The sequence below is a fragment of the Ursus arctos genome, unplaced genomic scaffold (genome assembly GCF_023065955.2).
Source record: "Ursus arctos isolate Adak ecotype North America unplaced genomic scaffold, UrsArc2.0 scaffold_2, whole genome shotgun sequence".
NCBI classification, from domain to species: Eukaryota; Metazoa; Chordata; class Mammalia; order Carnivora; family Ursidae; genus Ursus; species Ursus arctos.
Window position 1 is genome coordinate 87,465,208 of NW_026622874.1, and position 25,125 is coordinate 87,490,332.

General features: G+C 59.0%; 4 protein-coding genes across 9 annotated transcripts; 3 read left to right on the forward strand and 1 right to left on the reverse strand.

Annotated features, from left to right (window-relative positions):
• The first annotated feature begins 50 nt into the window (after window positions 1-50).
• On the forward strand, window positions 51-5,842 carry GDPD3 (glycerophosphodiester phosphodiesterase domain containing 3). 3 transcript variants are annotated; one of them, XM_026515723.4, is made up of 10 exons: window positions 51-780; window positions 1,060-1,102; window positions 1,297-1,432; window positions 1,522-1,567; window positions 1,707-1,825; window positions 1,914-2,003; window positions 2,351-2,484; window positions 3,807-3,866; window positions 3,968-4,019; window positions 5,644-5,842. In XM_026515723.4, the coding sequence occupies exons 1-10, from the start codon at window positions 642-644 to the stop codon at window positions 5,779-5,781; spliced, it is 957 nt and encodes a 318-aa protein (XP_026371508.1). In that variant the 5' UTR covers window positions 51-641; the 3' UTR covers window positions 5,782-5,842. The 3 variants fall into 3 exon arrangements, 2 of the variants coding, with proteins under 2 accessions (XP_026371508.1, XP_044246140.2); XR_008960324.1 differs by lacking the exon at window positions 5,644-5,842 and having other exon boundaries at window positions 3,214-3,866; window positions 3,968-4,017; XM_044390205.3 differs by having other exon boundaries at window positions 3,968-5,738.
• A 1,460-nt stretch (window positions 5,843-7,302) lies between these two features.
• On the forward strand, window positions 7,303-10,469 carry YPEL3 (yippee like 3). 3 transcript variants are annotated; one of them, XM_057314934.1, is made up of 5 exons: window positions 7,303-7,325; window positions 7,918-8,100; window positions 8,206-8,249; window positions 8,463-8,571; window positions 9,987-10,469. In XM_057314934.1, exons 2-5 carry the CDS (start codon window positions 7,984-7,986, stop codon window positions 10,074-10,076), a joined length of 360 nt encoding a protein of 119 aa, XP_057170917.1. In that variant the 5' UTR covers window positions 7,303-7,325; window positions 7,918-7,983; the 3' UTR covers window positions 10,077-10,469. The 3 variants fall into 3 exon arrangements, with proteins under 3 accessions (XP_057170917.1, XP_048080725.1, XP_026371509.1); XM_048224768.2 differs by lacking the exon at window positions 7,303-7,325 and adding an exon at window positions 7,385-7,409; XM_026515724.4 differs by lacking the exon at window positions 7,303-7,325 and having other exon boundaries at window positions 7,568-8,100.
• A 962-nt stretch (window positions 10,470-11,431) lies between these two features.
• Window positions 11,432-16,010, forward strand: TBX6 (T-box transcription factor 6). Its single transcript, XM_026515725.4, is given in 9 exon segments — window positions 11,432-11,739; window positions 11,823-11,938; window positions 11,940-12,058; window positions 12,988-13,255; window positions 13,340-13,486; window positions 13,565-13,635; window positions 14,739-14,812; window positions 14,896-15,079; window positions 15,161-16,010. Coding segments are annotated over 9 exon segments (1,311 nt in total). The 5' UTR covers window positions 11,432-11,621; the 3' UTR covers window positions 15,375-16,010.
• A 163-nt stretch (window positions 16,011-16,173) lies between these two features.
• PPP4C (protein phosphatase 4 catalytic subunit) lies at window positions 16,174-23,589 on the reverse strand. Of its 2 annotated transcripts, none has more exons than XM_026515726.4 (9): window positions 23,494-23,589; window positions 23,098-23,260; window positions 19,589-19,640; window positions 18,950-19,000; window positions 18,634-18,735; window positions 17,928-18,101; window positions 17,711-17,837; window positions 16,705-16,894; window positions 16,174-16,622 (listed from the first exon to the last, which is right to left on the reverse strand). In XM_026515726.4, the coding sequence occupies exons 2-9, from the start codon at window positions 23,193-23,195 to the stop codon at window positions 16,493-16,495; spliced, it is 924 nt and encodes a 307-aa protein (XP_026371511.1). In that variant the 5' UTR covers window positions 23,196-23,260; window positions 23,494-23,589; the 3' UTR covers window positions 16,174-16,492. The 2 variants fall into 2 exon arrangements, with proteins under 2 accessions (XP_026371511.1, XP_026371512.1); XM_026515727.4 differs by lacking the exon at window positions 23,494-23,589 and adding an exon at window positions 20,716-20,771 and having other exon boundaries at window positions 23,098-23,173.
• Window positions 23,590-25,125: the final 1,536 nt, after the last annotated feature.

A 25,125-nucleotide genomic window follows, 5' to 3' on the forward strand; every position in this document is an offset into this window, starting at 1 on the left:
CCTGACCCTTGCTTTGAGGACCGATGCCCCTGCCCAGCCACTTCCCAGCAGTGCGCCTTTATACAATCCTGGTGATCTTTGGCTCCCCAGCTGGCCAGGGCTGAAGATGGGATTGTGAGGAGCACCAGACTCCTAGACAGAGTGGGGTCAATTTTCCCCTTAGTCACTGTCCTCTCCCATCCCTAATGGCTTCCCGTCGAACTGGCTGGGGGTGATTCGGGGGTGACTCAGGGGCATTCTCCACACCCCCGGATTCTCTGGAAATGGCTCGGTGTGGCGTGTTGGATACCCTGGCCACAAGCACCCATGGGAGGGGGGAAGGTTGTAGCTGACCCAGGGGTGGTGGGGAGTTTGTTTCCCACAGTGTGGCCAAGGGGAGCCTGGGTCCTGGGGTCTGTGAAGGGTTTAGAGGTGGGAGAGTCCTGGCTGCCGGAAGCCTCTCCTCCTACCTCCCCCCATCCCCAGCTGAGCCCTGCAGCCTGGCCCCAGGCCAGGAGCAGGCTCAGCAGGTCCCAGGGGTGTGGCAGCGACCAGGACCAGCGGTGGAGCCAGACTACACCGGCCGGCTGTCAGCGGAGGCAGCACAGTCCGTCAGGAACGTCAGAGTGCACACAGCAGGAGCCCCGAGAAGCAGCGTGGCCATGAGCCCGGTGCTGTACTATGCCCTGCCCGCCCTGGGCAGCTATGTCATGCTCTCCGTCTTCTTCCTGCGCCGGCCTCGCCTGCTGCACACGCCCTGGGCGCCGGCCTTCCTGCCGCGCCTGGGGGCCCACCGAGCAGGTGAGCTGGGTGCGGGTAGAAAGGGAGGATGGTGATGGCGGCTAGGGAGGGTGGAGTCGGGAAGCAGGGAAGCAGGGAAGCAGGGAAGCAGGGAAGCAAGGTGCCGGGGTGGACAGCAGCGGGGGAGGGCTGGGCGGCAAGCTGATGGAAAGAGGCAGAGCCCGAGGGAGGAGGAGAGCAGGGTGGCAGAGCTGGGTGGGGAAGGCGGAAGAAGAGGCAGGGGGTGAGGGGAGAGGAGGGAGGCCAGGCCCCTGGGACCCACCCAGCTGCCCCGCACAGGATCGGGAGAGCGACTGGAGCACACCATGGAGGCCATGGAGAAGTGAGTGCGTGCACCTGCCACCCAGGCTGCCGGCTGCGGTCGTGCACCGCGTGACGCCAGGGGGCGCCACTCCCTAGTTCAAGGGACCAGGCCCCCCTGGAGGTGTGCAGCGCAGAGCCTGTGCATCCTGCCGTGAATTCTGCCCCTAGCTCCCCTCTGCCCTGGGCCCCCCGCACTGACCTTCGCTCCCATAGCTCCATGGCACAGCGATCCGACTTCCTGGAGCTCGACTGCCAGCTGACCCGGGATGGCGTGGTGGTGGTGTCCCACGACGAGAACCTGTCTCGCCAGTCAGGCGTGAATAGGGACGTGAGCAGCCTGGACTTTGAGGTGGGCCTCGCCCTGGCCCCCCACCGTACCCAGAGAGCCACCGTGCTTCCACGTGGGCCTTCTGGTGACTTGCCCCCTGTTCTCCCCAGGAGCTGCCCCTCTACAAGGAGGAGCTGGAGGTTTACTTCTCACCAGGTAGGAGCGTGACCTCACCCAGTGGGGGCATAGCGTCAATCTCCTGCCCTCTCTTCCCCTCTGGGACTCTGTCCCTCCTGTTGGATTCCCACTCCATCCCACCCATCGCGGTCTGAGCCCTCTCGCACAACCCACCCAGGCCACTTTGCACACGGGACAGACCGGCGCATGGTGAGTCTGGAGGACATGTTCCGGAGGTTCCCTCGGATGCCCATGAGTGTGGAGGTCAAAGCAGTAAACGAAGAGCTCATTAACAAGGTGGGACGACGGGCAGGGGTGGCCAGGGGCCCGGGGCTGGAGAGAGGCCTGACTCCCCTTCATCCCCTTCTCCTCCTCCTCCTCGCAGGTAGCGGGCCTGGTGAGGCACTTTGACCGCAGTGAAATCACCATCTGGGCCTCGGAGAAGAGCTCAGTCATGAGGAAGTGCCGGGCTGCTGTGAGTCCCTGTGCCTTCCCTACTCCAGCGGCCCCTCCTCCCGGGAGCTGGGGGCTCCAGGGGCCTAGGCTGGACAGGTCTGGGGGGTTGTGGAGGAACTGGCCCCAAGCAGGATCTCAAAGGGGAGGATTTGGAGAGGAGAGGTGCTGGGAGAAGTGTGAGCAAAGGCATGCTGGCGGGAACTGGGGGGTGCAGTTAGGCCTGAACACTGGGCCAAGATCACAGCTTTGATCCTGCAGGTGGTAGAGCTTCCTGAATGTCCAGCACTGTTCCCCGGGCAGCCTGAGGCTCCTCTCTGCTTTCCCAGAAGCAGGCCTACAGCCTTCTCATTTCCCCTTGCCTCCCAGAACCCCGAGATGCCGTTTGCCTTCACGATAAGCCGAGGACTATGGTTGGTGCTGGTCTATTACCTGGGGTTGCTGCCCTTCGTCCACATCCCGGAAAGGTTTTTCATCTGCTTCCTGCCCACCATCATCAATAGGTACCCACAGGGTCCCCGTTTCCCTTCTGCATCCTCCCCCAGGCCCCCAGATGCTTCTGTCCTCAGATAAATACCCCCCCCCACTTCAAGCCCCATGACACAGGGTCCTCAGCTCCCTGACCATCCTCAAGGACAACCCCCAAGGTCCTCTGAAGACAGTGGTTCTCAGCGAGCATTCATGAATACTAAAGGGGGGGGGCACCTCAAACCCCTTGAAACTCTATGCAGATGCATGTTGATGTGGATGGAGTTTTTGGACAAAGTATTCATTTATTCATCCCTTCATCCAACAAATATTTATTGAATGTCTACTCTGTTCCAGGTGCAGTTACACTAGTAAATAAGATTGGGGGGGTGATAAAGCCCCCTTGAGCTTACAGTGTGGCTGGGAGACAAATACTTATCAATTATAGTATCATTCTCTGATTCTCAAAAGGAAAAGCAAGCTTTCTCCTGCTGGGGGACCAGGATTAACAAAGTAGCAGCCGGGTAAAGTACCAGGAATTTGGATACTTCGCCAGCTCTTAAGCCTGGCCCCTTTCTGAGAACTCTGGCAGCTCTAGTGTTCTCTTCTCCCCTCTGTTGTCCTGAGGGAGGCTCCCAGCCAGCCCCCACAATCCTTTGCCACAAAGACATCACTAGGCTACAGAACTTCGTGTACATAACTTTTTATACAGGGTTTGCAAAGTGTCTTCACATCCTTTAGTTGATGAGAGCTTTACCTTGCAGCAACCCAGAAGTTACAGGACTCGTGACCCCCACGGTCCCCATGGAGAATCTGAGGCTCAGAGAGGTTCTGTAATTTGCTCAAGGCCACACAGCTGGAAGCGCAGGGCCCGAGTTTGCCTGGGCCTGACTCCAGAGCCTGCGCTGGGACATTATAAAGGGCCTCCAGAGTCTTCCCTGAAGTGGGCCAATCAGGGCAAGTAGCAGACCCGCCGAGCATTGTCTGGCCACAGGAAGCCGGTCAGGCCCAACCAGGGGACCTTCAGGTCGTGCATCCAGCTTGGGAATCAAGCGGGGTTCTGGTCTCGGCCCTGGCCCCAGCACAGATGTGCTGTGACACCTTGGGCAGGTCACTCCGGCTCTCCAAAACTGAGTTTCCTCTTGTGTAAAACGGCGAGGCGGGGGGCACACTCTCAGTGTATGGAGGCACGGATGTGGGAGCAGACTGTCACGGAGCGACAGGGGACTTGTTCATCTGGGCAACTGCAAAGGTTCTTCTAGAGGAGCCAGGGTGACACTGGCCAGGGGTCACTATCACCCCAACCCCATGATAGAGTGAGACGCAGGGGACTGACCGTGACACCACCTCTTTGCAGGACCTACTTCCCATTTTCCTCCCCTGGGCTGAACAAGCTGGCAGCTGTGGTTTCCAAATGGTGAGGGGGCAAGAATACTGGGGGGCGGGTCCCCGTGGAGACCTCCCACTGCCCTGTTTAGCCCCCTCTCATTGTGGCCTCTGCCACCCCCTCCCCACCAGGTTAATCATGAGGAAGAGTCTCATCCAACACCTGGAACAGCGAGGAGTGCAGGTGAGCCTTGACCGCCACCCCCCTCAGCAAGTGGGTGGTTCACAGTGTGGGCCTAGCAAAGCATCCCCGTCACAGCTCTGCCACCCACCAACCGGATCACCTGGCAGGTCACCTCTGGAGTCTCAGTCTCTTGATCTGTAAAGTGGGGGCAATGGTGTATTCACCTGGTACTTCTTAATGCTTGAGAAGTGCTAGCCATTATCATGACGATGTGGGTGATGACGGTGTATTGAACTGATGTCCCGATTCCTGAGGAGAGGGGGAGTGGGGCTCGGGAAAGACCAGAGAAGGGAAAAAGCAGCCCAGCCTACTCCCCGGCCCTCCCCTGGGCATCCACTTTGACCAGGTCATTTAATTAGCAGACCTTTGTTGAGAAGGCTACGCTACGTCGCAGGCACTGCGGTGGCAGGGAGCTGACCATCGAATCGGGCAGAGGAAGGAAGTGAGGCAGACAATCACAGGGCACCAAGGGGACTGAAGGGAAGCAGCGCTGTGGTCTGTAGGGTCCAAGGAGGCCTTCCGGAAGAAGTGAGGAGCTGGTTCGCAGGGAGGGGAAAGGGACAGCATCTCCGGCAGGAGGCTCAGCATGCGGGCCGGGCGGAGCCGGAGGCCAGGCGGGTGGGAGGCACTGACGGGGGTTCCAGCAGGCTGCAGTGTGGAGGAAGTGGCGCAGGGGGAGCTGCGGCAGGCAGCAGAGGCTGAAGCAGGCAGCCTGTGAGCGGCAGGAAGGAGCCGGGACATCAGCCTGGAGGAAGGGAAGCTTTCGAGGGCCGGAAGCAGGGGAGAGGCCTGATCCAGTTGGGTTGACTCCACTAAGGGTCACTCTGGCCACCGTGTGGCGAAGCAGAGTCTCGGGAGGCAGGTGCTGTCACTGCCAGGTGTCGGGCGTCGCTGGCGGAGTTCGCGGACAGGCCAGGACTCCGCTGCCCAGCCGTGGGGGTGACTGAGGCACGGGGATGACACACCTCCTTCAGATTAGCACCCCCCCCTGCCCCCAACTCCGAGGGTCTTCACTGCAACTCTGGAGGTTGGACCATCATTCCCTTTCGTCACGGTGACTTGCCCAGGGCACGATACCGTCTCTCCCCACCTCCATGCCCACAAGAGGACGCGGGCCACAGGGCAGGTGTAGAACACGGGGACAGTGGCCTGCTCGCAGACGTGCCACAGCAGCTCTGCGGGGGAGGAAGAGGGGCTCCGGTGTGCGCAATAGATCATTTGCCTGGTGTGCGTACTCTCACCCCGTCCGGTTCCCGGCAGCCAACGGGGAGTCGCTGAGCAGAGTCTGGGTGGTATCTCCACCTGACACATTCAACGGACGTGACTGACCTCCAGAGCGGAGGTAATAGTCACGTGTAGTAAAATCATTAGGAAGGGAAGAGTTTTGAGTGTTTATTACCTTCATTTTTAAGATCATTTATGGAATTCCAAGTTTATATAATTGAGTATTTCCTAATGGCTCTATTTAATAAGCAGCTTGCACAATTCCTGACGATCGAACAATCCGCCCCGGCATCCCACCGCTGGGAGGTCTCCACGGAGGAGGAGAGCTCCCAGCATCTAGATGCGAGGGCAAGTTCCAGGGAAACCGTGTGGAACTATGAGCCCCTCCGTCCCCACTCAGGTGATCTTCTGGTGCCTTAACGAAGAGTCGGATTTTGAAGCAGCCTACGGCCTGGGGGCCACCGGCGTCATAACCGATTACCCCACAGCCCTGAGGCGCTACCTGGACAACCACGGAAGAGCTGCCCAGGCCTCCTAGAAAGCCTGGAGTCTCTCCCCCTCTCCTTTATGCCTCTTCCCCAATAAATATCTTCTTTCGAGTCACGTGTTGGTGTTTAGGGGGCACGGGTGGGAGGAGATCCTAGCCCACTGCAAAGATGGCAACTGAGGGCAGAAGAGGCCAGCCTAGGGCCAGAGTTTGGGGCCCTAACCAGCCTGACCCACTGGTTCCACGACATTCCAGACCACACCCTGTGCCAGCCTGGCCTCCACTCTCCTCAGGAATGTCCCTTGCAGGAAGGAGCAAGGCCTCCTGCCCCTTCAGAGCCTCGGGTTCCATTCTCCTGAGGCTGTGAAGAGCCCTAGGCACACAGCAAGGGACATCATCTGGCCCTGTGGGCCTCCTCGCCAGGCTGCAGAGGGCAGACATGGCCTTAGGCTGAGTCCTCGGTGCCCATCTGCTGCCTCAGCCGTTCCAACCTTCCACTCCCAGATGTGAGCCAGAAGCTCCCCCAAACTCCTCAGCACTCTCCAGCCCTAGTACCTTATTCACTGACCAAGTCGCATTTCACCAACATTTGACTACTCTAGGCCAGTCTGCATCCTGGGGCCACTGCAGGAAATAAGAAAAGTCTAGTAGGGTAGAAGCATCTAGTAGGTAGAAGCATCTGTAAACTAACGCGACCTGCAGAGGCAAGGGCATCAAAGGAGGCTGCCTGGAAGAGGTGATACTCAACACTAGGAACTGCCATGTTCCGAGGCTCCGGCTCCCAGAGGTCTAACGCAGATGGGCACCCTTAGCTCTTCTGTTCCAAGAGCCTTCCCCTGGTGCCTACCAAACAGAATCCGACCGAAGTGAAGCCCAGCTTTGCCTCTTCCCAGCCGGATAACCTCGGCAGAGCTGCTGGACCTCTTTGACCTCGGCTCCCGCGTAAAATGGGAACAATAGCAAAAGCTGCCTCATAGGATTGCTGCGGGGATTAAGAGACTGGGGCACGGGCGGTGGTTAAACGCAGATAATTATGGCTATTATTTCCCCGGGGGCGTGCGTCCAGACACCATCCCCCTCCTAACCCCGCGCCAGGTCTGGCACCGCAGAGCCGGCCCCTTCGAGCACCGCGGGAGGCCAGACGCGCCACCGGACCGGGCGGCGGGGCCGGCAGGCTGGGTTGCGGGCCGCAGCCGCATTTCCGGGCCGGCCAGAGCCGAGAGCAGGGGGAAGGGCAGCCCGGGCCTGCGCTGGCCGCTGTGTGACGCGCCCCCTCATTTGCATGCGGCGCGCCGATTGGCCACGGCGACCGCCGGGACCAGAGGCCGGCCCCCTCCCCCTCCCGCCGCAGCGGCGGCAGCAGCTGGTCTCGGTGTAAACAAGTCGCGGCGGCTGCGAACCCGGGCCGGGGGGGACGGCGCCCACCAGGAGCGCCCCCCACTCCCAGGCCAGGCCACCCCGGCGGACCGGGCCCCCGCGCGCCCAGGCGAGGTGAGGCCCGCATCGTCCCGGCTGCGCGGCGCCCCGCGCCCCCCGCCCCGCCAGCGAGGACTGCCCCCTTTCCCCGGCGCCCGCCCCCCAGCCCCGCGCCCCAGGTGAGCCCCGGGGTCTCAGGTAAGGCTCCGCGTTGCAGGTAAGCGCCCCTCGGCACAGACGAGGCCTCGGCGCCCCACCCCCAGGTAAGAGCCCCTCCCCTCCTAGGTGACCCCCCCACCTTCAGTGAGGGCCTCTGCCTTCTCCAGGTGAGGGACCCTCTCCGCAGGTGAACTCCCTGTTCCTCAAGTGGAGCCGCTTCCCTCCCCCACCCCACCCCCCGCCCTTGGCAGTTCAGGTGAGGTCCTAAGGACCATCCAGTTCCCACCCCCTCCATACTTCCCCCTAAACCAGAACTGACAGCTCATCCACTCTAAAGCCCCTTCCTCCAGCTTCAGTTGCCAGGTCAGCAGGGGTGAGGCCGGAAGTAGATGGGTGACTCACCTCAGGCTCCTCCAAGCCTCAGTTTCCCCGTGATGCAACTTGGGGCCTCCTCAGTGAGTCAAAACGGAGCCGGCTCTGGCCCCTGGAGAAGCTGGTGGCTCTGGGGAGAGGAGACAGCAGCCAAGTGTGACAGAGAGTCCCCACGGCCCTGGGTGTGCCTGCATGTGTGTGGCCCGGGTCCTGACAGCCCACTCCCTCCCTCCCCGGCAGGCACTGGGCTCCCTCTGCTCCCCGTGGGCTGCTCCCCGCGTGGGGCCACTGCCCCCGGCCCCCGCCATGGTGCGGATTTCAAAGCCCAAGACGTTTCAGGCCTACTTGGATGACTGTCACCGGAGGTATAGCTGTGCCCACTGCCGCGCTCACCTGGCCAACCACGACGACCTCATCTCCAAGGTAACCAGGTCCCGGTTGGGGCTAGAACGAGAGGCTAGAAGGGGTACCTGGCAACTCTCCACCAATAGCCCTGACTCCCTTCCTTTCTCCCTCCCCCCCCTTTAGTCCTTCCAGGGCAGTCAGGGGCGTGCCTACCTCTTCAACTCTGTGTGAGTATTCGGTCCCCCTTCTTTCTTTCCCTGACCTCTGTTGTGACCTGTGACCCCTGGCATCATGCTGAGACTCCCAGAGTGCCCTGATTCAGGTTGGAAGATGTGATCGCCCTTCTCTTGGATGCTAAGGACAGACACAGTTGGATACGAGCTAGAGGGGGGCTTTGTGATGGCGGGACCCTCCCTGGGACTGCCCCCATGTCCCCGCAGGGTTAACGTGGGCTGCGGGCCAGCCGAGGAGCGGGTGCTGCTGACAGGCCTCCATGCTGTCGCTGACATCCACTGCGAGAACTGCAAGACGACTTTGGGCTGGAAATATGTGAGTCTGTGACCTGTGACCTCAGGCTACCCTTTGACCCAACCTCACATCACCTGTTCCTCCTCACAAGCAGTTATGCGCTCATGTTTCAGCGCACAGGCCCAGCTCCCACCAGTCGGACTGTCTTTTCATCCCCTGACCATGCTCTCTTCTGTCACATCCTGCAAGGGCTTTTAGACTTTTTCTCTCCGCTCATCCCTCTCCTCACAGACACATGCACCCCCCTTTTAGAGATGAGGCCATCAGCAGAATGACCATTTACTGAGTGCTTATGGGCCACGCACTGTTGTGTGTGCTTGGTACACATTAGCCCATGCCGTCATTACAACAGTCCTATAGGTAGAGTCTATTATTAACTCCACTTTCCAGAAGGAAAGAAGGCCCAGAGAGGTTAGGTAACTTCTGCAAGATCACACAACTGTGAGGAAAAGCATAGGGACCAGAATCCTGGTTGTGTGTTCTGTTTGTTTTTAACTCCATGTCCTTGACAGCCAGCTTCCACTGCGGGGTTAGAGAAGTTCAGGGGTTTAGAGAAGTTGCCCAAGACCCCACAGCAACATGGAGCTTGGGTCCACGGCCTCCTTTTCACTGCCCTCATTGCCATAGCTGCTGTCCAGGGTCTGATTTCACTACCCTGAGTCTCATTGCCTTATCTGGCAGTGGAGGAGAAAGCCACCACCTCGCACCCAAAATTGTTATGGGGATCAGATCAGATGCGGCAAAAGAAGATGCTCTTGGGGAACGGCAAGGGCCAGGACTCCTCAGGCATCCCTTGGAGCTGTGGTGCCTCTTTGGGGGGCGGATGGCCCAGGCGGGCTGCCCTAACCCGAGTTCACCGTTGGCCTTGCCACAGATTTCCTTTGTGTCCCCAGATGGGTGGCTCAACCTCTCTGGACCTCTGTCAGATAAAGAGATGGCCTGATCCAGAGGTCAAAAATTCAAGTGCTGCAGGGCCAAGCAGATACTGGGGGTCTGCAAAAGGGGCAGGAGAGCTCTGGGGAGGGAGGGGACAGTCTCTGCCAAACGAGTGAGCCTGGCCCACCTGTGTTTTCGTATTTTAAGGTTATTTTTACTGAACTATCTGCTGGCCAAACAAAACACATGTGTAGGACAAAACTGGCATTTAGCTACCAGTCTGTAATCCCTGGATCTTTTAGAAACTTCCGTATCCTCTCTGTTGGAGCCAACAATAGTACTTAAAAAGTACCAGTAATTCAGAGAGTTGGGTCTGTCCCATTAGTGAGAAACGTGGCTCTGTCATTTACCAGCTGTCTGTCTTATGGCCAGGTGGTTTGGCTTCTCTGCATGACAGTTTCATTATATGTAAAATGGGGCCAGTCATACCTGCTCCCCAACCCTGATCCCTTTTGGTAAAGCCCTTGCTCCGGGGATGATGTCTTCTCCCCTCTTTTCAGGAACAGGCCTTTGAGAGCAGCCAGAAGTACAAAGAGGGGAAGTACATCATTGAACTCAACCACATGATCAAAGACAACGGCTGGGACTGACCCCTGCTCCTGCCCATGTGGCTCGAGCCCGGCTGGACGCCAGGGGGCGCCACTGGCTTCCCTCCAGGAGAAGGGAGCTCTGGACCCTCAGGGCCCCTACAGAGGAAGGATCCAGCTCCTGTACATATATTTTATTGCATGCACTGTGACCTTGGGGGGAGATCAGAAGGTGGACGACACCCCCGCACCTCCCTGCGATCTGGCTGGCTTGGATCTCGTTTTTAACCCCTTCCTGCCTCTCCTGCCCTATAGATATGGCCTGTGTGCTGCTCCCCCGGCCCCATTGCACCGTCTGCCCTGTGAACTCCTCCCACCGGGCCCCTCTTACCCCACGCGTGTCTGCTCCCCTCGTTCTGTAGCGTTTGTACATAATAAAACAATGGAGTGGAGACAGCCCCAGGCTCACGTGGAATCCGGGAAAGGGGGACTCAAATGCTGATTTCTGCCTCTGTAGACCTGTTCTTTTCTGGGCCCCACATGGCATGGGGTAGGCACTGCGGTCAAAGCCAGGAGTCTGCGCTCCGGGGGCTCAGCCATCTGAGACCCAGGACCCATCTCTGCCCATGGAGCTTCCCGACCCCACTCTGCCTGCCTAGGCCTTGACCTCGGCTGATCTGCGCCTTCTCGGCTTTAACGTTTTGCCGCCGCCTAGAGGCAAGCTCTCCTGGGAGGCAACCGCGCCGCCAGTCTCGCCGCCCTTCTCGTCGCGACTACAATTTCCAGCGGCCCCAGCGGCATCTGAACGTCTGCTGTGCACCGAGTGTCGGCGCTGGGCCTGCTGGGAAGTGTAGTTCCGAGGGTTCCCCAGCGCGGGACCTTCTGGGAAACCCCGGCACAGGCCTTCAGAGACTGTTGAGCTGTGCGGGCTTCTGCGCTTCGGAGACTCTGCGGAGGGTGGAAGTCTTGCAGAATGGGAAGCAGGAAGGAAGGACTCCAGGGTTCGGGCCTCGGCTGCGGACTCCTCCAGGTCCCCAGTGCCCCGCGTAACAATAAGCTCAGGCCCAGTCCCTCCAGCCCTGCTCTTTCCCTCCAGTCCTGCTTCATCCCTCCAAGCTCTGACCTCCGAGGGAAGGGGGTGGAGGTGGGGGTACCTGCTAGAAAAGTCTGGGGCGCCAAGGTCTACCCCAGGACTCTAGGCTCCATCCCAGGGTCCAGGCCCCGCCCCTCAGTAGCTTATCCCTAGCCGGGGCTCCCCCCGTGGGAACGGGGACCAGCTGGCCGGAAGCGCCAAACTGCGTCCCTGTCGAGCCCCGGGGATCAATCAGGCCGAGGAGTTAATTATGTAATGAGGGGGCAGGGGGTCGGAGCTAATGAAGCCTGGGGTGGGGGGAGAGAAGGGGAGGGTACCCAGGAATCCGGCCCCCTCTTGGACCCCTTCCAGGCCCCAGGGGTCTCCACCCCAGCCCAACTCCCGGGCCCCAAATAGGGGAGGGGCTGTGATCCTGGGTCTGGAAGGGGCTGAGCTGTGAGCTATAAAGGGGGCATCTCTCAGCACCGGGGGACTGACTCTAGGCAGCGTGACCTGAGGCCAGGCAGGACTACTCCATGTACCATCCACGAGAGTTGTACCCCTCCCTGGGGACAGGCTACCGCCTTGGGCCCCCCCAGCCGGGGACAGATTCCAGCTTCCCGCCTGCCCTGGCAGAGGGCTACCGCTACCCTGGTGAGCATGGGGACCAGCTCCTGTGTAGGGACCGTGGGGGGCTGTGGCCCTCTGCTGGCTCCTCATTCTGCCCCCGTCTCCAGATCTGGACACTCCCAAATTGGATTGCTTCCTGTCCGGGATTGAGGCTGCTCCCTGCACCCTGGCCGCTCCCCCACCCCTGCCCCCGCTGGCCCCCGCCCTGGGCACTGAGCCGGCCCCCCCCAGCCCCAGAGGCCCTTCATTCGCTCCCTGGAGTCAGCCTGAGCCTGGAGAACCGGGAGCTGTGGAAAGAGTTCAACTCTGTGGGAACAGAGATGGTCATCACCAAAGCTGGGAGGTGAGGGCCGGGCCAGGGTCAGAGGGCCCAGTGTGTTCCTGGTGGGGTCTGTGGGAAAGGCAGGGTTCCTGGCGATGGGGCTAGGTTTGGGGGTTGCTAGAGGGTCTAGAGCTCTGCTTGAGTTCAGGGTGTGAGTGTGGCCTGGGTCAAGGGTCACTCTAAGGTTGGATCGGGGTCATTCGTGGCAAGGGCGAAGGGTCAGTCTGTGGAATCTGTAGCTGGTTTAGGGACCAACCTATAGCAAGGGTCCTAGGTCAGCCTGGGCCTGGGTCAGAAAGTCTGGCTGGGTTATAGGTGCATTTGTGGCCCAGATCAGGGGTCAGCCTGCGGCGGGAGCCAGCGTTCAGACGACGGCTGGGGTCAAGGGCCAGCCAGTGACCAGCATTCAGGGAAATCTGGCCAGGATCGGGGTCAGTATATGACTAGGTCTGGAGTCACCCTGGAGGCAGGGATGCGGTCAGCATGTGGCCCATGTCCTTCTAGGCCGGGAGCTCAGGCCCGAGCATGCTAAGTCCTCTGCCTCGCTGCAGACAGGACATTTTTTTCCCCGAAGCAGGTTTGGCCAGCGGTGTAGACTGGTGCTGGAGATTAGGCGAGGAGAGCAGAGTGGGGGGCAGCAGACTCCTGGAAGGATTTTAGGGACAGAACTGTGTCACCACGGCTTCTGCGCATGGAGTTGGAGGGGCGAGGAGTCAGGAGTCCTGGCTCTGCTCCTAAACCGCTGTGTGACCCTGGTCAGATCCCCTGTCTGTCGTGTTTCCCGTGTGTAAAATGGGATGCTCGAAGACCCTGCGTTCTGAATTCTAATTCCACCTTCCCTGACGGGTCTCTGACAAAACCGGGTGAGCTCGCGGGGGGCACAGCCACCACTGTGCCCACTCCCGGCCAGTGGGTAGCACCAGGCCTCTCCCATCCCCTCCCCCGTCCAGGCGCATGTTCCCGGCTTGTCGAGTATCAGTCACTGGCCTGGACCCCGAGGCCCGCTACCTGTTTCTTCTGGATGTGGTTCCAGTGGATGGGGCTCGCTACCGCTGGCAGGGCCGGCGCTGGGAGCCCAGCGGCAAGGCGGAACCCCGCCTGCCTGACCGCGTCTACATTCACCCCGACTCTCCTGCCACGGGCGCACACTGGATGCGGCAGCCTGTGTCCTTCCACCGTGTCAAGCTCACCAACAGCACCCTGGACCCCCATGGCCATGTGAGGCCCCGGCGGCTGGGAGGACAGGCTGAGGGGTGGGGGTGGGGCCCCAGGCAGGGAGTGATCTCGGTGCTTCTCTCCCAGCTGATCTTGCACTCCATGCACAAGTACCAGCCCCGCATACACCTGGTGCGGGCAGCCCAGCTCTGCAGCCAGCACTGGGGGGGGGTCGCCTCCTTCCGCTTCCCTGAGACCACATTCATCTCTGTGACAGCCTACCAAAACCCGCGGGTAAGTGACCCCGCTTGAGGGGGGTGGTGGGCCCTGCCCCGGCCCGCGGGAGCTTTGACCCTGGATGTGTGTCCCCAGATCACACAACTGAAGATCGCAGCCAATCCCTTTGCCAAGGGCTTCCGGGAGAACGGCAGAAACTGTAAGAGGTGGGCATTGTTCATTCATTCCCTCGCTCATTCAGCAAATGTTCGTGAGCTGACCACGGTGTGCCAGGAACACAGGAGTAAGTAAGGACGTTCATCACTCGTGTTTCCCATTGAGCACCTGCTGTGTGCCACGCACAGTTCCAGGCGCTGGAGATCCATCCGTGAACAAAACCAAAGCCCCTGCCCTTATGGGGCTGATACTCTAGGGGACAGAGGAGGCAAGCAAACAGACATAAGTAAAATATTACATGTTAGGGATAAGTTCTGAAGAGAAAAGAAATGAAGGAAGAGAGGAAGGACCGGAGCGAGGTATGCAATAGATTAGAGGCCTGGACAAGTCCTAAAGGGTATATAGTGGGCATCTGAGGAAAGGCGGGCCAAGAAGCAGGAACAGCCTATGCGAGGGCCCTGAGGGAGGGTGCGCCGGTGGCGTGGGTGGAGGGGAAGAGGCAAGTCAGAGGCGAAGGGGAGCCGCGTTCTGTTGGGTACTAAAGGTTTAGTTAGGACTCTGGCTTCTATTCTGAGTACGGAGGACCACTCCCGCGGAGCTGTCGCTTGCCCTCGAGGTGTGTCAGGCAGCCATTAATCAAAGGGTCACCCGAACACATGTAAACTGTGGACAGATGTCATGAGGGAGGTTGTGTCATGCTGTGGGAGTTCGGGAGGACTTCCTTGAGGAAGTGAGACAAGAATGGGAACTGAGACAAGGATGAGCTCAACAGGTGAGCAGGGGCAGACAGAAGAGGATTCCAGAATCGGGCGGCAAGGCAGTTATGGTGGCTTGGCAAGCCAAGCGGGATGAGCGGGGTTCAGAGCATGCCCTGGCCTTCTAGCTTGGGAGCGGTTTCGCAAATGCAATACATGCAATAGGAAAGCATTGGAAAGTTTTAAGGGGGAAAATCGAGCCCAGTTCCGCCGCTTTCTAGTCACTTCTCTGGCCTTCAGTTCCTTCATCTGTAGAATGGGTATAATAATGGCACCTACCCGACAGGGTCCCTGGGAGGGTGAAATGCCTGGCAAGTGCTATTATTACCACCATCATCACCATCACCATCACCATCGTCGTCATCATCATCATCATCATCATTGTCACTGTTCTCCAGGGAGCGAGATGCCCGTGTGAAGAGGAAACTGCGGGGCCCAGAGCCGGTAGCCGCAGAGGCCTATGGGAGTGGAGGTGAGCATAGTCTCAGTAGTGACGGGGGCCAGTCCTCAGGCGCCAGTCTTCCTTAGCCCAACCTGTCCCCTCTGTCTCCCCAGATGCACCAGGCGGTCCCTGTGATTCCACGCTGGGTGGGGACATCCGCGAGTCGGACCCAGAGCAGGCCCCGGCCCCCCGCGAAGCTGCCCCAGCGCCAGCCCCTCCGTGTGGTGGCTCCAGTGCCGAAGCCTACCTTCTGCACCCCGCGGCTTTTCATGGAGCCCCCAGTCACCTTCCAACCAGGTGAGTGGGACGAGGGCACGGAGCTGGGCTGTTCTAAGTTGGGGTCCCTTGCCCCTGTTCTGACACCTCTCTTGACTTCAGGAACCCCAGCTTCCCTGAGGCTCCAGACTCGGGGCGTCCGACCCCCTACTCAGCTGCGTTCCTGGAGCTGCAGCCTGGGCCAGGGGGCTCAGGATACCCAGCAGCTGCACCCCCGGCACCCTTCGCCTCGCACTTCCTCCAGGGGGGTCCCTTCCCCCTTGCCTACCCCGGCCCTGGGGCTTACCTGGATGTGGGCTCCAAACCAATGTACTGAGCTCTCTGGGGGCCCCTCTGCCTCCCTCCCTATCTTCCATCACAGACCTCCGCTGCCCTTCCCCCAGGCCTGCAGCCCCATCACTTCCACTGGCCCCATCCCCCACACCAAATGGCTGCCTGGGGCCTCCCCCACCCCACTTCACACTTTGATTTCACTCCCACCCACCCTGGCTTCAAAGCTCTGGCTAAGCTGCTGGGAGTCCAGCTGGGGCCAGCTTCCCCTTCCAGGCTCTCACCTGGGTGTGAATGAAGGGAGGCTCTGCCTGGCCAAATGGGGCCGCTGCCCAGCTCTCCCACCTCCTGGGCCTCACCCTTGGGCTCCGCAAGTTGTGCCCCCTCACCCCAGCGCAAGCCATACCAGTCTGTTCTCAGGACCAGAGTATTTTTGTTAATAAAACTCCAAAGGCCTCAGTGCTCTAGAAACGTCAGCTAATGCTGTTGAGCCCTGGGCGGGGCTGGGCAAGCGAAGGTTCTGTGGGAAGACCTGGGCCCCGATTCCGACTTGCCAATTTCCTGCTGCTTGACCATCGTGCGCGTAAATCAGCAGCTCTGGGACTGTTTCCTTTCCAGGGAAATGGGGAAATCTGAATGTCCTGACACTCACTTGTTTTGAGAATTAAATAAGGCCGCTTCTGAGAACCCAGCTCTCTACCTAGCACGTGGCAAGCCTCCGGGGAACAGCTGCTGTCACTGGATCTAGCCCAGGAGGCTCTGGGGCAGTCAAGGTCCTCTGTGCACCCCAGGTCCCAGGCCGGCGTTGCTGGTCATTACCCATCAAGTCGGACACAAACCCAAAGACCATTTTTCTCCTTTTATTAGAATTTTTCTTTTTTTCTCTCAAAATTTTTTATCTAAAAACAAACAAAAAAAAAAAAAAAGGAAAAAAGAAAACCAAAAAATTATTGGAAACTCCATGGTTCAAGTGGGAAGAAAGGAGAGGAGCGTGGAGCCGAGGCTCCGAGCCTCTCCAGAGAAAGTCCTCACCCTCGAAGTGCCCTCTCTGGGGGGAGAGCAGAGCTGAGATAGCCCCCCAATGCCCAGCCTCCGTCTGGAGAAGAGGGCAGAGTCACAGTGGTCCGAGGGCCAGAGAGGCTGGAGGGGCAGGGGCTGGAGGGATCACAGGAAGTAATCGGCCACGGGCTTCTTGGAGGGGATGCCCCGGGTCTCTTGGGGAGCAGCCTCGAAGATGATGAAATCTTTCTGGAGGTGCTCATCCAGCTCCAAGATGGCTGCCACGTTCCCACAGCTGGCAGGGGGAGGCGGTAGCGTCAGAGTGGGTCAGCCCGGCTCCCCACCCCAACCTTGACCTCCCGGCCCGGGCAGCTCACCGGTAGCAATAGTTGGGTGCTGACCACACAGTGAGCACAGTCTCATTGAAGTGCCACTTGTAACCTTCCATCACCAGTTGGTGGGCACGGCAGATCATGTCAATGTCATTGGCCGCGTTGAACTGGGCCACCACGTCACTGCCGAACAGGTAGCCAGCCCCACGGGGGCTCACGCCCCAGCCTGTTGTGTCTGAGGCAAAGGAAGGTAGGGATGGGGGGAGACGGCGCCCTCAAGGCATCTCTGGTGCCCACTGCCCTTCGAAAGAGAACATCCCATCCCCTTCTCCAAATCAGGCCCCTGGGGCAAGAGCCCAGGGCCGGAGTGTGTTCTGGGGGATCCTGGAGACAGGACAGCAAATGCCGGAGCAGAGAAGCTCCAAAGGAGAAAGAACTTTCGGACAGTTGGAGCTGCCCCGTCATCAGAGTGACCATGTGATTTACTGGCTAAACAGGTGTACCCGAAAGTGAAAGGAGGTGCTGATAATGACCACGAGGGTCCAGCAGGTGTGAAGAGGGCTGGCCCGGCCACCTTGGGGGTGGCGGCCAGGCAGTTGGGCAGGGCAGGGAGGGAGCGGAGGCCGTGCCGTCACAGAAGGAGCTCCGGACTGGTATTTGGGAGACTCAGCTTTCAATCCCGGCTCTGCTCTAGACGAGCTGGGGGACCCCACAAAATGAGGGATCCTCAGGGGCCAGCATTCTGGGAGTCTACCCTCTGCAGAAGCCCCTTCACACTGAGGGCACGGATGACCTTGTCCCAACAAGCCTCTCAGCGAGGACACACACGCCCAACCCGTCTCCGAGCTCAACGCACCAGCTGCCCGTGCCCGCCCCCCCCCCGCACGCAGCGTGCCCGTGAAGACCAGCCCCGCTCTGCTCTTCCCCACCGTCTGGCCCGACCGTCCCTTCCACCCTTTAAACTGTCCCTTTCACCACAGGACCCCCTCAGTCTCCTGCCAAACTAAGGGAAGAGCCCGCCTGCCCCTGCCCGCCCCACCCCCGCCCTCACCTTCAGGGTCGGACCAGAGCAGGTCACACATGGGCCCATCGTGGGGCACCTCTTGCTTCCGGTCAATCGTCCGGATCTGGTCCAGGGTCTGGATAGACGGGGAAAGGCCCCCGTGCACACAGAAGATCTACAGGGCGACAAGACAGGAGCGCGGGCAAGCTGAGCCCAGCGCCTCCCCCACCCGTCCCACCCCTGCAGGGCCCGGCGGCCGGCCCACCTTGCCATCGATGATGGCCGACAGGCTGAGGTAGTCGAAGATCTCCGTGCAGTAGCGCCACACGGTCACCGAGCCGTACTTGCGCAGACACTCGTCGTAGAAGCCGTAGACCTGGGTGATCTGGCGGCTCTCGTGGTTGCCCCGGATCAGGGTGATGCGGTCAGGATAGCGAACCTGCGGGCAGCCACCCGCACGGGGCTGGGCTCCGGGCTCTGGCCGTCCCTCGTCACCTCACCCTCCCTCCCGGACCTCCTCACGTGTCAGCCCCACCCAGTCCTCTCACGCCTGAGTCCTGCCGCACCCGCCTCGTAGGCCCCAGTCTCTCCTCCAGGGGCTCCAAAGCTGACCCCTCTCCATCAGCCACAAACTGAGTGGCTCCTCTTTCGCCACCGCGTCCTTACCCGGACCCCCGGGGGCCTTGTCATCTCGCCCACCAATGGAGACCATACCTAGGCGAACTCAACGCCCTGCTCTTTTCTGAACACGGGGGGCCTCTCTTCCCTCCCCTCCAACGCGCCGCTCGACTCCCCCTCCAGGGGCCCCATCAGACGCCCCCGAGTCAAGGAGAGCGGCTCTGCCCACCCCCTGGCAAGCTGGACCCCAGCAGCACAGCTCAGAGCTGGGGGCAGATGGGGCAGGGGACGAGGGCACAGACAGGTCAGGCTGGAGGTGGCCCAGCTTGGGCACCCGAAGCCCGGGCTCCCACCTTAAGTGCCAGCAGCAGGAGGAACGTTTCGACGCTGTAGAAACCACGGTCCACAAAGTCTCCCATGAAGAGGTAGTTGGTCTCAGGGACGTCGCCACCCACCTGGTGGGGGGAGAAGATTCTGCCTGGTCCCAAAATGTCCCCCACCGTGGCAGCCCGTTTGCCAGTCAAGCAGTGGCCCTTCTTTCAGAGGGCCCACCTAACTGCAGGCCTCTCGCCCACACTCCACGCACCAAATTCAAAGCTGCCACTCTCAGTGAGAGGGGTCTTCCAGTCGGCCCCCAGGTTCTCTGTCCCACAGTCTCCCCACACTTACTCTGAACAGCTCCTTGAGGTCATAGAATTGCCCATGGATGTCGCCGCATACCTGGGAGGTGAGGACAGGGGGGTCGGAACTCACACAGTCTGAAAGCTCTGCTCCCAGGGCCCAGCCTTCAAAACACGCCCTGCTTCGGGAGCTCCTCAGCCCTCCCGCCGAGTCTCTACTTTCCCGGGCCCAGAATCTACTCTCCTACCTGACTTCGCCGGGTCTAGAATCACACCCCATCCCACATGCAGCGCCCACTATTCTGTGGGAAGGGCCAGAGCCAGGTTGTTCCAGCTAGACCTGTAGCTTCTGGAGGACCTGGCCCTCTCCTCCCCGTTCCCCTCAAAGAACCCAGAAGCAAGCTCCTAGTAACAGAGAACACCCAGGAGCACGTGGAGGAGAATCACTCACCATACCAAGAGGCCTCCTATTCTGGCCAAGAGCGTCCCCCCAACAAATCAAAAGAGCCTTCCCATAACATCCGCTTCGTACAGCAAGGCTCCCTTGAAGATGGGAGAGCGAGCGGATACACGGGGCTGTCTGGGCTCTCCGGGATGAGGGCTGGGCCTCGGCAGCCCGTGAGATCAAGGGGAACGCACATGCGCCTCCGAGAGCGAGCCGGGCTCTGGGAGGACAGACGGTACTCACCGTGACTGGCGAGTCCACTCTCTGTACGTTGCTCTCCTCTACCAAGATCTCTCTGGAGACAGGAGAAGACCAGGGTCACCACAGCCAAGCCAGCCTGGCCCAATTCCTCAGCTTTTTGGAGGGGAGGACATGAAGTAGTCCTTGAACCTCTAGGGGCAGGAGTGAGGTGTGCACGACCCCCAGGACGGGCTGGCCGGGCTTCCCCAAGGCCAACAGGCCAGAACCCAGACTCTTACTGCATTCAAAGCCCTTCCAAGGATGCAGTGGCCTTTCCAAGCCTTGACCTTCCCTGCTGCCTTCTTTCATACATCCGGGGCACATTCCAGAAAACAGACCTCCTCTCCACACAGAGCCCTCTGCTCACGCTGCTCCCTCGGCCTGGAGCGCTCTGAGACCGTGCCCCCCGCTGAGCTTACAGTCCCTCCCTGCCCATCACCGAGGCGTTGCCCAGACTGTCCAAAGGCACCCAGTCCTCAGACACACCGTCAAAGTGACACGCGGGGCTTTCTCCTTAGAGGGAGTGACAACTTTGTTCTTTCACTTCTCCCTGCAGTGGAGCCTATTACTACTTGAGGGGATGTGACATAAAACCACTCGGTCAGTTACAGACAGGCCATGGAAGAGGTGCCGCGCTTCCGGATTTCGACCTTGAGGCCAGCAGCAGTGACCATTCCAGGGCACGCCGTGCCCCAGGACCGCGGGAGGAGCTTTGCATCGATGACACACTCGAAGAGCCAACCCCAAAGGCAGGCACTGTGACACCGCCCGCTGCCCAGATGAGTACACTGGCCACAGTCGCACAGGGGGGACTTGAACCAGGAGGCCCGGCTCCGGGGTCTGGAGCCTTTATCAAGCTGCTCCGGTGTGGGAGGGCCCCGGGCACTCGCCTACCTCTTCCTGCCAGCCTCCTCCCAGGAGACTCGGAGCTTCGGAGAACCCTGGTTTTACCTATGCCCCTGAGGGTACTCTCTCTGACAAGGGCGCCTGGAGGGAAATGTGCCTGCTTGGCTTTCTGGGAATGCGAGGAGGCCCTGGCAGGGGTCTGAGGGCGCAGCCGGCAACCAGGCCCTCCCACCGGGACAGCATCTCATGTCCAACATCCTTCCACATCAACTGCTTGTGCTGACCTTCCCAGCTGACCCAGGAAAGTTCTTTTCATCCTCATCTGACAGAGAAACTGCAGCTTAGAGGGAAAAAAGGGCAGGATCAAGGTCACGAAGCTGGAGAGTGAAAGAAGGGCAACTCAGGAGCCCAAAGTCCTAAGAATCTGTGCCAGCCTCACCCACAGATTCCAGGTCTAACGCCCCCCGACCCATGCTGGCAGGGCCCAGCATGGTCTGGGGACAAGGGCCAGCCTCCGACCCTAGCTCTGTCACTCGCAGCACAACATCCAAACTTTCAGGGCTCACACCTGCCCACCTTTACTTCCGCAACAAATGCCACCTTTAGGAAGCGCCTGCTGAAGCCCCAGTCCCTGTCCCGACGTGCAGAATCCCACTGGAGCTCCATAATGACATCAAAGTCTTGGAGAGGTATAGTGACTTGGCCAGGGTCATATTGTTTATAGGTGACAAAGCTGGAATTCATACTGAAGACCACCTGATTCCAACCCTCCGGTCTAGGGCTCAGTCCGTTAAGCATCTGCTTCGGCTCAGGTCATGATCGCAGGGTCCTGGGATCGAGCCCTGCATCGGGCTCCTTGCTCAGCGGGGAGTCTGCTTCTCCCTCTCCCCCAACTCATGCTCTCTGTCTGTCTCACTCTTTCAAATAAATAAACAAAACTTAAAAAAAAAAAAAAAAAACAACCACCACCCCTCTGCTCTCTTACTATACTGACATAAAGAGAGAGAGCGCACGGAGGCTAGCTTTCTAGATGCAAGCACTAGCTACCATCACCACCAAATCAATTCAGGCCCTCAGGGCACGATGAGTCTTACAGGAAAAAGAACGGTGCCAAGTAACAACTGGTTTAAGTTCCTAAAAATGCCACTCAAGACCGAGGGAACAGGGATGACTACAAACACTTTGGGGCTGGTCCAGTCAGGGAAATTTTCTTTAGATGGCAAAACACAGAGAGTCACAGACAAGCATTTAAAACGAGGCCTTGCCTGTTCGTCAAACAGGCCTGGTCTGGCCGCTGTGGGTCTGTCTGAGGTAAAGCCAAGCGAGAGGCCGAGAGCCGCCAGTTCAGAGCCCAGCTCTGCCACTTTCTCTCTGGGTGACCTCAGTCGAGTCACGAGGCCTCTAGGAGTCATGTTAAAGGGAGCAAATAGTTCCAACCTCACAAGATTGCTGTGGGAAGACAGACGTTGCTTGTCAGTACAAGGCCTCTTGTACAATAGCGGGCCTGCTGTTCCACAAATGTAGGGTCATTTTGCTGGCTCCTTCCCGGTAATCTCCAGCGTGGTGCAAGCCCCAAACGGTACCTCAGGGGAGGCAGGTAAGTGGTCTCCTCACTGATGCCCAAACATCTCAGAGCCTCCACTCGTGCTCTCATCCTGCCGGGAATGTCCTTCCTCCCTGGCCCTGCTCCCATCCGCTATCCAAATTAGTTGCATCTTTCAAGGCCACCTCCTCTTAGAAGCCTTCCCCGGTGATGTCAGTCCTTATCGGCAACGCCCTCCCTACACGGTAGGAACAGTAACACCTAAAAGCTGCTGAACACTTACATTGTACCGAGGTGCTATGCTAAGCTCGTCCCAAGAACCGACTTACTGGTTCTTCACCACCGTCTTCTTAAATACTCATTATTCCCACTTGACAGATGAAGAAACCGTGCGGAGAACTCAAGATCACCAACACTGCCAGTAAGTGGCGGCGCTCACATTCCAACCTAGAACCATCACATTCCAAAGCCGGAGCTCTCAACCACATCATCCTGCTTCCCACGGGCCTCCCTTCATGTCAGGTTTCATTCTACTCTGGCTGATTTGCTACCACTTCACCCTGAACACGCGGTAATCCAACTCCACCATCTTGCATTAAGGCCTGAAAAGAGACAGGACAGGGAGCGCTGGCTTCAGCCTCCATCCTTTTCTTGCTGGTTGACTCTGAACGTAAGAGTCCTCACCTGCAAAAGGAGGACAATTCCACCTGCTTTTAGGGGTTGCTCTTAGAATTAAAAAAATTTTTATAAACCACAGAGTCTTTAGCTTTCCTGCCTTGAACTTTTGTTCTTGTGGACACTCCCTTTTATCATCTTATTCTTCAAGGCCTTACGCCAAAGTTCAATTCCTCCAAGACACCTCTGTTCCCCCGACAAGTAGGGCTGTCTCCCTGAGCTTCCTAAGTACTTCTTATAACTCTCTAACGCCACTGAAAACACATCACCTAATACTTTAAGTGTCTTTCTCCAGGTCTGTCTTTTCCCAACAGGCTGTTTGCTCCTCGAGGGAAGTGGCTCTATTCTGCTCCTCTCTGGGAAAGATTCCAGGATGAACCAGGCCCCAAGTTCTCAGCTGGGTCTGCCTCAGGCCGGAACCCCGGGACAGCGGGGCCACCCGGCTCACCTGGCCTTAGCGCACAGGGCCTTGACTTCGCTCTCTTTGATGAGCTCGCAGCGGCGCAGTTGCTCGATCTGCCGGTCCAGGTCGCTGATCTCCGCCATGGCCCACCCCCCCGGCGCGGGTCAGAGCCGGGGCCGCCGCCCCCTCCGCACCGCACAGGGGTCTCCTGAGAAAGGCGAAGGCGAGCCCGTGGATCAGACTGCCCGTAGCGGGCGCCGGGGGTGGAGGTAGGGAGGCAACTCGATCCTGGAGCTGGCCCGGCCCCCCCACCCCCGCCTCCCCTCACATCGGCCCCCGGACCCCCAAAGTCCCACGGCCCTGGCCGCTCCCCGCTAACTCCCGTCGAACCCCGCGGGCCCGCGCTCGGGACGGTGGCCTAGAGGGGTCTCGGACTATTACCGCCGCCGCGACTCCGGCTCCCGCTCCCGGGATCCCTGCCTTCCTCCTTCCCTTCGCTTTGGGCCGCCGCCACCGCCGCTTCTACTTCCGGCCCCGCCGCGGAAGCAAAGGGGGATCAGTTCCGCCGCGCGCCGGAAATGGCGTCATACACACCCTCCCCTTCCCGCGCCGCGCCCCTAACCCCACCTCTCGAGCCTAAGAATGGAAATGAGCTGAGGAACCGGATGTCGGCAGCTTGCGAGCCGGGGTGACCGCGGGCGGAGGGGGCCGCTGCTAGTCGGGCGGATGGACACTCAGTGCGCTGCGCGGCACTCTCCGTGAGGGAAGAAAGTGAGCTGCGGCCCCGCTTGTAACTTCGTTGCACGCTTTGATTTCTGTTTGCGTCGGCCTCCCGCGTTACAATCCCTGAGGGTCGCCCTTGCAGCCCCAGTGCTTGGAACACGGCCGGGCAGAGTAGGCATACCTAAATACGTGTTCAATGGATGGAGGAATCCTGTCCAAATCTCCTTCCACAGCCCCGGAGAAATCTGCCAGAGAGGACCTCTGAAGTGAGAGGCAGAAAGGAAGCCACCTTGCTCACACCTAGCCTTCGCCCCGGTCAATATGACCTCCCTGATTCCAGAACAATCCCCGACATCCCTCAGTTGCTTCCTATTGTCTGCAAGTTGCATTCCTTTTTTTAAGGAATCCCTTCTAGTTTCTCCTCCACCTATCACTTACACGCTCTGGAATTCACTGTTATTATAAAAGGTCAAAAGCCCCAAATTGACATTTGAGAGGACTGGTCTGAGAGCATACTTTATGGTGTCTGAGGCTTTGCACAGGCTGCTCCCTTCTGAAAAGTCCTTTTTACTATCTTCCGTTGACCTTAAGTTTTTATTTGCTTTACTTGACTTGGTTTCACAGGGAATTGAGTGAGGCTAGGCACAGAAGTGAGGCCAGGCACAGAAGTGAGGCCAAAGTTTAGAGGAGTACTAAGAGTGGGAGAGGAGCACTAAGAGTGGGTTTGGTGTTGTATGTAGGCAACATGCAAATGTGCATTGAAGGAAAGGACCAAGTCCTTAAACTCCTAGAAGGTCCTAGTAAGTCAGCTCTATGACCATCCCTATAGGGATTCGGTTAAGTCCAGAGAGACCACAAAAGTCAAGGCTATTTTTTTTCTCTAGAGGGACGGTCAGACAGGAAAGGGCCCATATCGGGAAATTCAGGAAATGGCAAGAGTCACAAGGTCCCTGGTTATGACCAGGATCTAATTTGTCAGCTCGGAAGACCTGATGCATTAACTGCTACCCCCCAGCCTGGGTGACCGGGGAAGGGTTCAGGGCATGGCACAGGGGGTTAAGGGCAGGGCCTTTGTTCTGGCTTCCTGGAATACAGCAGCTACGTTGGCTCAGGGCTTAACCTGGAACCCGAGCCCCAGTTGTTTGTGTTGCTGAGGTCGCTGTTAGAAAGGGATTCCAGGTTTGTCAAGGGCTTCCCCAGCCCCAAGAAGATTAAGAAGCTAGTTCTAATCCTATCTCCTGTTAAGATGGGAAAACAAAGCAGCTCAACAGTGTATATGAAGGACATACGTATTAACAATCTTTTATTCATCAAGAAAGTGCCATCTCAAGCAGTACGGCCTTAAGCGTG